This window comes from Micromys minutus (genome assembly GCF_963924665.1).
Source record: "Micromys minutus genome assembly, chromosome: 26".
Lineage (NCBI taxonomy): Eukaryota > Metazoa > Chordata > Mammalia > Rodentia > Muridae > Micromys > Micromys minutus.
This window is the reverse complement of record NC_137961.1, coordinates 8,071,929-8,081,343: the sequence shown is the minus strand read 5'-3', so window position 1 is coordinate 8,081,343 and position 9,415 is coordinate 8,071,929. Positions and strand designations below refer to the sequence as shown.

Here is a 9,415-nt window from a genome sequence, read left to right as displayed (position 1 = left end):
TTGGAGCCCAGATTTCTACATCTTAATCTGTAAACAGCAGGAGACTGAGCATAGCTTGAGCATAGGAGACCTCTAAGCCCACCCCACCAGAGTGACACACTTAACTCCAACTAAACCACACCTACTCCAACAAGGCCACGCCTCCCAATAGTGCCAATCCCTAGGAGCCAAGCTTTCAGACACAAGAGACTATAGGGGCCATACCTCTTGAAACCACCATGGTAGGGGAATCTGAGTAAGTATCAAACTTACTGGCAGTAAAGATGGCAGGGAATATAAAGATGTGAATTATTACAGGGAAGGGTAGAGTAATAGTGTAAATTGGATATATGGCCTGAGGAATATGGGTTGGTAAAAGCAGCAAATTTGTAATATACTCTAGTAACTAAAATACTTGAATAGTAATGCGTCATTGTAATCCCAGCACTAGGAGTGTAAGGCAAGTTTAAAGCCAGTTTGGATTGAATAATGAGACTATTGAGAAATATCAACGAACCAACAAAAAAAATTTTAAGATTTATTTTATGTATATAAGTACACTGTTGCTGACTTCAGACACACCAGAAGAGGGCATCTGATCCCATTCCAGATGGTTGTGAGTCACCATGTGGTTGCTTGGAATTGAACTCAGGACTCTGGAAGAGCAGTCAGTGTTCTTAACCACTGAGCCATCTCTCCAGCCCCAAATTGAGTGTTTTGATGTAGCAATTTTATTTCAAAGTTAGTCTTTTAGAAATAATTCTGAATATAAGAACTGAATGTATTCTGTGAGATTAAACTCTGGAGGCTAATTAATAAATATACCATGTAGCCTTGAAGGGGAATACATTGTTAGGTATTATTAGCACTGCAGGCTATGAAGCATTCGTGATAATTTGGTGACGTTTGTCTTTAGTGGAGCATTATAGGTCTGCATCGTAGTTGTAGGTGTGGATTCAGTAAATATGCAGGCAGAACAATTGGTCCAGGTAGAGAGTTGTTATTATAGATGGCAGTTTTAAAGGAAAATAATGATTAATATGTTATTTTGACATTGAATTGTTTCTCTATAATGACTTTGAAATTTCTCTTTCAGTTCTCTGAGTTTCACCAGTAATGCCACTCAGTTGCCAACATCAAGCAAGCACATGTAAGACACTTGGAATCTTCTAAGAAAAGCAGTAGTTCTCTTCACAGTACCTGGCGGTGAGTCACACTTAAACCTCCGTACCAGTGTTTTTATCCATTGACATCATATTTTTAAATCCTTTATTTACCTTTTCTTACATGAAAATTTTATTATGACTCAGAAAGGAAGAACATAAACGATGCTGATCTGAGAGGTTAATTTTATCAATTTCCTTTGTCTATAGGATTTCTACCTCCTGCTTGTTAGAAACAAATAAAATAAAATAATGAAGGAAGGAAAAAAATAACGAAGGTCTTAAAGTCAGTTCAGTTGTGGTACTTTGTTGACTATGAAATGTTCACAAGTGACTTTTTTTGGGGGGTTGTTTATTTCATGTATGTGAGTACACTGTAGGTGTCTTTAGACACACCAGAAGAGGGCATCAGATCCTATTACAGATGGTTGTGAGCCACCATGTGGTTGCTGGGAATTGAACTCAGGACCTCTGAAGAGCAGTCAGAGCTCTTAACCACTGAGCCATCTCTCCAGCCCCTTTGTTATGTTTTAAAGGACATGTTTATTTTTATTTCTGTGTATAAGTGTTTGCCTGCATGTATGTCTGGCACCATGTTTTGTACAATGTTCTGGTGCATTCATGGGCTAGAAGAGAATATTGGATCTTCTGGAACTAAGATCAGTGCTCTTAACAGCTGAGCCATCTCTCCAGCCCTGCTGCAATGTTCTTAACCACTGGGCAGTCTGTCCAGCCTCTGGCTGCTGGCTTTTGGGGTTGGGGTAGGAAAAAAGTTAAGGGTTTTTGTGGAGTGGTTTAGCTCATTACAGAGACAGACTACAGATTAAGCAGCAACCAATTAGGAGGACCGTGTATGTATTTTTTTTTATCATGAAATTAATGGCTGTTTTCTGTATCTGGTGAGGGGGTGTGCACATAGTTCATGGTGTATATATGTATTCTGTAATGGAGGGAAGAGTTGAATGTCACTTTTCTTGCTCTCTCTCTCTCTCTCTTTCTCTCTCTATCTCTCTCTCTCTCTCTCTCTCTCTCTCTCCCCCTACCTTATATTCTTGAGACAAAATTCTTTCCTAACCCTGGAGCTAGGTTGGGGACCGGTGTTTTCCTTTCACAGTGTTTGGATGATCAGCTTGCCTGTGACCTCCTCTACTGTGTACATGGGTCCTTGGAATTTGAACACATATCCTCTTGATTAAGCAGCAAATACTTTCACCTGCTGAGCCATCATCTCATTCTGATAATGGCCAATTGTATTTTTATTTGCTCTCTGAAACAAGAAGCAGTGTCTGTGGAGTTTGTTTTGAGATCAAAGTCACTGCTTCTTTGGCTGGCCTGGAACTCAATTAATACATAGCCCAGGCTGGCTTTGAACTCCAAGCCATCTTCCTACCTCAGCTTCCTGAGTTCTGGTTTTACAAGTATGTAACTGCCTCTCCCCACAATACGCACATTTACATTGCTTTATGTTGTTTAATCCTCTGAGCATTAAATCTAGAACCTTTTGTGTATTGCATGCAAATCAGTTATTTTGATGAGTTACACCTCCAGTCCCCACTTCCCTCAGTTTTTATGCAGAGTGTAGAAAACAAGAAAAGAATATACACATTATTTTTCTAGTGGTAGACCTTTTTTTTCCTGCACAAAAGCTATCTAGTGTAGAACTGTTATGCTTTTCACTGGTTTCATTCAAAATCAAACGAAACAAAACATGATTTGTCTGCCTGGTCCAATTTAGCTATCTTAAAATCAACACACATTTTCCTTGTCATAAGACTGTTTGTCATAGTGATCAGCTTATTCTTGAATGATTCCCTTTGTTTTTTCACTTAGGAACTACATTGGAGGGTGAGGTATCAGATCCCAGAAAGATCACCATGAAGTTATATGTGTTTCTTGTTAACACTGGAACCACTCTGACATTTGATACTGAGCTAACTGTGCAAACGTGAGTTATGTTTCATTTATCCTTTGGCTTTCCAACTTGACTTTAAAAAAATATTCTATCATGATGGGGAAGGCACATTTACCATACAAGCAGAATCTGAGTTTAATGCCCAAAGCCCATGTAGGAATGACAGTTATGATGTGCTTTTGAAATCAAAGTTTGGGAAGATCCCTCTGGATAGTCAGTCTAGCCTAATTTGGTGAAATTCAAGACAATGACAGACACTGTCTTTCCAAGGATAACACTTCCTGAAGAAACTTTCATGTAACCTCATATGCACATGTACCCGCACACATGCATACACATACAAACATACATTTGCATACAGATGCAAACATTTAAAAAACCCTACTTCTAAAACAACTTGGTATTGAGGAGCTAGTGCTCTTTAGCAGCTAAAGAGCACTTGTTGCTATTGAAAAGAACAAAATTTGAGTCCCAGCACCTCTATGGCAGCTCACAACTATCTGTATCTCCAGTTTCAGGGAGTCCAGTGCCCTCCTGACCTCTGCAGCACCAGGCACAATACACATAAAAATAGTAAAATCAACCAATCTAATTTAAAAATACAATCCATATAAAAAATAGCCAGCTGGGAATGGTAAACATGTTTTGTAGGTGGACCTCTGAGTTTGATGACAGCAGGGATACATAGTGAAACCTTGTCTCAAAGCAAGCCATAGCCATATAGTAAATCTCATCTTAGCATCATTTCCCTACTCATCATACATAATTGATTATAAAGTGCTAAAATTAAATTCTGTAAATTGTGCCTTGTGGTTTTTCCATCACTATATTTACCATCTAAACAGTTCACTAGAGGAGCAGCGTCACTTTGATATTTTCGATAACTTTGTATCATGTCTGTCCTTGTGTGTGTGTGTGTGTGTGTGTGTGTGTGTGTGTGTGTGTGTTTCCACGGACACGCTTGCACATGCAGAAGTACAAAAGTGGAAACCAGAGGACAGTGTGTGCAAGTGGGTTCTCTTTACCATCTAGATCCTGGGGGTTAAGTTCAGGTCATCAAGCTTGACAGTAAGTCCCGTATCCACTGGGCCATCTTGTCCACTTGTCGATTTTATTGTGAATTAAGTCAGTGGGCTTGTTTTGCTTATTAATGAGAAAATAAAACAAACTGACTATTTTTTACGTAATTTAGTGAAGCTCATTTACGGTCACTTTCTATTTTGGCCAGGATATCAAATATATGAATATTCACATAAATTTATAAAATACAAAGGTTAGTTCTTAGGGCAAGAAAAAATTGATTTGAGTTCTCATAGGAAGAAGAAACAAGTAGGTATATACCACTTTCAAGGCTATTTATTTATAACTTTACAGGACAATATACTGATATTACAAATATTTTGAATATTTTTTATTTAGAAAACAGCAGTAAGATGGCTGGGAAGATGGCTCACCAGTTAAGAGCACTGTTGCTCTTGCAGAAGAGCTAGGGTGTGTATGCAAAACTAACATGTTGACTCACAACCGCCTGTTCTGGAACTCCAGTTCCAGGGTATCAGATGCCACCTTCTGGCCTCTGGGCATGAGACACATCCACACACGTGCGCCTGAAAAGCACTTATACACAAACTAAAAGGGGGTTTTGTTTTTGTTTTTCATGTTTGTTGGTTTTTATTTTTAAATGGTACTAAGTTTGGGAGAGCGCCTCAAATAGTTCTACCTCTCTCTGAGAATCTGTACCTAGTTTGTGAGTACTGGGGCAGAGAGAGGTTTTCTTTAGTAGTGGCTGCAGTGGTTAGTTCTTATACACTGTATATAACTCCCTACCCATGCTCTTGAAGTCACCCTAGTTATACCTTAAATCAACGTTCAGCAAGAGAGTAAAGATGGGAGGCAGCGGGAAAGAGGAAGGAGACTAATGAAAGTGGGAGGGAGAGAAGAGGAAGAGAGTGAATGTAAAATTTGTAGACATGCTCAATGAAACATTAATATGTAAAATTAATACCTGCCGATCAAAAGCTTTTTTAAAGGGCACTAGAGGAGCTGGAGAGTTAGCTTTGGAAGGTCTTGGTAGGTAAGCATGAAGACCAGAGTTTGGATTTCCTGTGCTGTGTATAAACTGTGCTTCAGTGTGTGTCTGAAACCCTCGGCAGGGTAGGCAGGGGGCAGCAGCATGCAGAGACAGATGAATCCACTCTGTCTCGCCATATAATGTGCTTTAGGTGCACTGGGAAATCCCATCTCGAAGGGAAAACAGAGGAAGAGGACCCCTGCATTAACCTCCCTGTCCACATGCAAGCATAGGTGAATACACTAGTACATACACCAGATACACGTAGACACACAAATGCCACTAAGGGGCTACTTCGTCATTTTTGTTTTACTTAGGTTCATGAATGTTGGTCTTGCTCTATTGTCCTCATCCTTTGTCCCATTGAGATAGCTTTCGTTAAACCTAGAGCTTTCTGATTTGGCTAGCCTGCTTAGCCAACGTATCCCAGGGGTCTGGGGGGGTCTGCATGTCCTTGCTATCCTAGTGCTGGGGCTACAGACTTGGACCAACACACTGCCATTATATGAGTTCTAGGGATTTAAACTCAAGGTTTTTTTTTTTTTTTTTTTGCTTGTACACTGGGCACTTTATCCACCCAGCTATCTCAATTTTATGTTTTAAATGTTCATTTTTATTGATGCAGTTTTACTTCTCAAAGAATGATTTCTCATTAACTAAGCCTGGGCTGGTCTTGAGCTTGCCCAGGATCCTTCTAGGATTAAAGTTTTTTTTCTTTAATGTTATTTTTATTTAATGTATATGAGTACACTGTAGCTGTCTTCAGACACACCAGAAGAGGGCATCCAATCAAATTACAGATGGTTGTGGCCACCATGAGGTTGCTGGGAATTGAACTCTCAGGACCTCAGGAAGAGCACTCTGGTCTTAACCGCTGAGCCATCTCTAGCCCAGGATTAAAATTTTTTAACATGTGGCTATAGGAATATCTTTTGAAGCAGTTTTCACATGGTTTAGATTTAATGTACTTTGTATTATGTATTACGAAAATCTTAACCACAAATCCTGTGTTCTGAGGAGTTCTACCAAACTAGATGTCAGCTTAAACATACATGTATGTTAAGTAATTGTGTCTGCTGCCTATATTTTATGGATTCAGTTTTAGATATGGAAAACATAGGCATTTAATTCATTTAATTCACAGCTAGCCAGTTGATTGTGGTACCTAATTTTAAAATTAGGAAACTTTTACTACTGCTTTTTGAGAAAAACCTTAGAATGAAATTCAGTAGCTTTATTTTGTGTGTGTGTGTGTGTGTGTGTGTGTGTGTGTGTGTGTGTGTATGTGTGTGTGAGCACACACACACACGCATGTTTATGGAGTGCTGCATATAGATCAGGCACTACAAATATGTAAATAACGGCATCTCGTTTCTCTAAGTGTGGCGGACCTTAAGCATGCCATTCAGAGCAAATACAAGATTGCGATTCAGCACCAGGTGCTAGTGGTCAATGGAGGGGAGTGCATGGCTGCCGACCGAAGAGTGTGCACCTACAGTGCCGGGACGGTAGGTGTCAGAGGGGCCGCACTGCAGTCTGCCCTCGCAGGGCAGCGGCTGTTTTTATTAAGGGCACTATACAAGTTCGTCGTTTATAACACTTATTTCTATCATTTCTGCCTTTTTTATATAGGACACAAATCCAATTTTTCTTTTTAATAAAGAAATGATCTTATGTGACCGTGCACCTGCTATTCCCAAAACTACCTTTTCCACAGAAAATGACATGGAGATAAAAGTCGAAGAGTCTCTTATGATGCCTGCGGTTTTTCACACCGTCGCTTCAAGGACACAGCTTGCAGTGGTATGACATAAACAGTTCTTTTAACTAACTGCTTCTAAAAGCATTTCAGTGTAGATAGCAAAGAAGTCAAAATTATACATAGGTAACATGAAAAATACCCAACTCTTTTCTTCCCTTACAGGTTTTTGTCTTTGTTTTATTGTGTGTGCACCTGTCAAAGAATGTGTAGTGGCAGTAGGTTCTCAATATAGTTTCAGGGATTAACTCATCCACTTGGTAGTGAGCGAACTGGTACCTGTCTCATAGGCCTATTCTTAGAGACAGGCTTCTTTATAACATCCTGTTTTACCTAAGTGTAGGGTGGAGGGTTGGGGCTAAAGTTAGGTGGATCATAGTTTAAGAGCCTGCATTGCTCTTCCAGAGGACATGAGTTTGGATCCCAGGGTCCATTTGGGGGAAGCACAACTGTCTGAAACTCTGATGTCTCTAACTTCCACAGAGCCTGTACTTATTAGATGTGCATGCATAGTATATATAATTGAAATTAATAAAAATATTTTATAGATTATATACCAAGTTTTAAAATTTTGGTTCTTTGCATTACTAGATAGTGTGAGAAGATTGTCTTAAATATGACTTGGAAAGCATGTCCCCTAGATAGTGATAGTCACATAATTAACTTTTGAACGCTCTTTAATTGATGAGCTGACCACTACTTTACTGACGTGTCATTGACTACAAGCTGTCAAGAAGTTGCTGTGTTTACTTTCAGATAAGGAAGTAAAGTATTTCTTGGAAACTGTGAAATAACACAGTATATATTCTGTTTAAAAAGGGTAACATTTTAAAAGTTTAAAAGTTGGTTAGAAAATTAGGAATTCATTTTGATGTATTATGTAATAGTGGACAAAAGATTCTTCTGGCAGGAAACCAGGGGGACAATTTGCACCTTACAGTCAAAGTGGCACATTGGTTTATTGGAAGCAGAAGGGAACGAATGCTGAGGAAGCTGCTGTTCAGCCTAATAGACTTTTATTTGGTTTCCTTGAAGTGAGTTCACCTTTTGATATTTGTTCATATATTTATTAGTCATGGACTTGAAAGATGCTTTTTTTCTTGTCCACACGCATTCTGGCTTTGTGATTGGCTGGTAGTAAGTAGGAAGTGACTTAACCCAGGATTACTGAGTCCATTCTGTTGCTGTTGTTGTCATCATCATGATAAAAGACTTGGTACTGCTTGAGACAGGCCGAGTGGTAGTAGCATCATTTTCTTGCATAAACCTCTTGATCTCCTAAGAAAATGTAATGTTAAATATATTTTAACTGATTAGAGGATGTGGTGATAAATCAACAAAAGCATGAACAAAAGGAAGAGAAATCAGTGGGATTATACTCACATATTAAGGATCATACTGTGAGCTGGGTGGTAGTGACAGCAGCCCACACTTATTTTAATCTCAGTACTCAGAAGGCAGAGACAGGTGGATTTCTGTGAGTTCAAGGCCAGCCTGGATTACAAAGCATGTTCCAAGTTCCAAAACAGGCGGGTTACACACAGAAACCCTGTCTTGGGAAAGTGGAGGGGGAATTGTGAGCTGAGATGATTTCTTTATTGGCTGGAGAGATGGCTCAGTATTTAAGAGCATGGACTGTTCTTTCAGAGGACCCAGGCTCAATTCCTAGCACCACAGGGCAGCTTACAACTGTCTGTAATTCTAGATCTGACACCTTCACACATACATACATGCAGGCAAAACACCAGTGCACATATAAAAAATAAAATTAAATAGTTGAAATTAAAGTAAGGAACATTGGTATTGAGATTTAAAATGACAGTCCTTGCTATTCTTATTTCATAGGGTGTTTAGAAACTGGTTCATTCTTTGTGCACTTTTATGTAGGGGACATTTTTGATTTAGATACCTTAGCAGCCTAGGTAACTTATTTTTGTTAAAGGAAATTGGTCTGTTGTTTGTTTTAAAGATTTATTTATTTATTATATATAAGTACACTATAGCTGTCTTCAGACACACCAGAAGAGGGCATCAGATCTCATTATAGATAGTTGTGAGCCACCATGTGGTCGCTGGTAATTGAACTCAGGACCTCTGGGAGAGCAGTCAGTGCTCTTAACCACTGAGCCATCTCTCCAGCCCAGTCAGCTGTTTTTTTTACTTGTAAAACTGAAATAAATTTTTCTACTGCTGTGACTATAGTTATTTTCTGAATATTTTTTAATTGGTGGTAGTTTTTTGTGGTGTGTATGTGTGTGTGTGTTTCATGATACCGGGTTTCTGTGTTTAGCCCTGTTTGTCCTGGAACTCACTCTGTAGACCAGGCTGGCCCCAAACTTAGGCATCAGCCTGCTTCCGTCTACTAAGTGGTATTTAAAAAAATGCACCACTACACAACTATCTTCTGAATACCTTTATTTTGTGCTTTCATAGTCTCCTGTTTCTAATTTGTATTATGTATAGATTCAGCTCAGGATAAGCACATGTGTTGTGTGATCCCTGAGTCCGTTTGTCCACTGATACTTACTTTC

General features: G+C 39.2%; 1 protein-coding gene across 1 annotated transcript in view; it reads left to right on the top strand.

Moving 5' to 3' along the window:
• Window positions 1-1,076: 1,076 nt before the first annotated feature.
• Window positions 1,077-9,415, top strand: part of RB1CC1 (RB1 inducible coiled-coil 1) — a 40,373-nt gene continuing 32,034 nt past the window's right edge. The window contains exons 1-4 of the mRNA XM_080938636.1: window positions 1,077-1,185; window positions 2,973-3,087; window positions 6,507-6,633; window positions 6,758-6,928. Of these exons, the coding sequence (XP_080794762.1) occupies window positions 3,017-3,087; window positions 6,507-6,633; window positions 6,758-6,928 (369 nt within the window). The 5' untranslated portion in view covers window positions 1,077-1,185; window positions 2,973-3,016. The remainder of the gene's footprint in view (window positions 1,186-2,972; window positions 3,088-6,506; window positions 6,634-6,757; window positions 6,929-9,415) is intronic.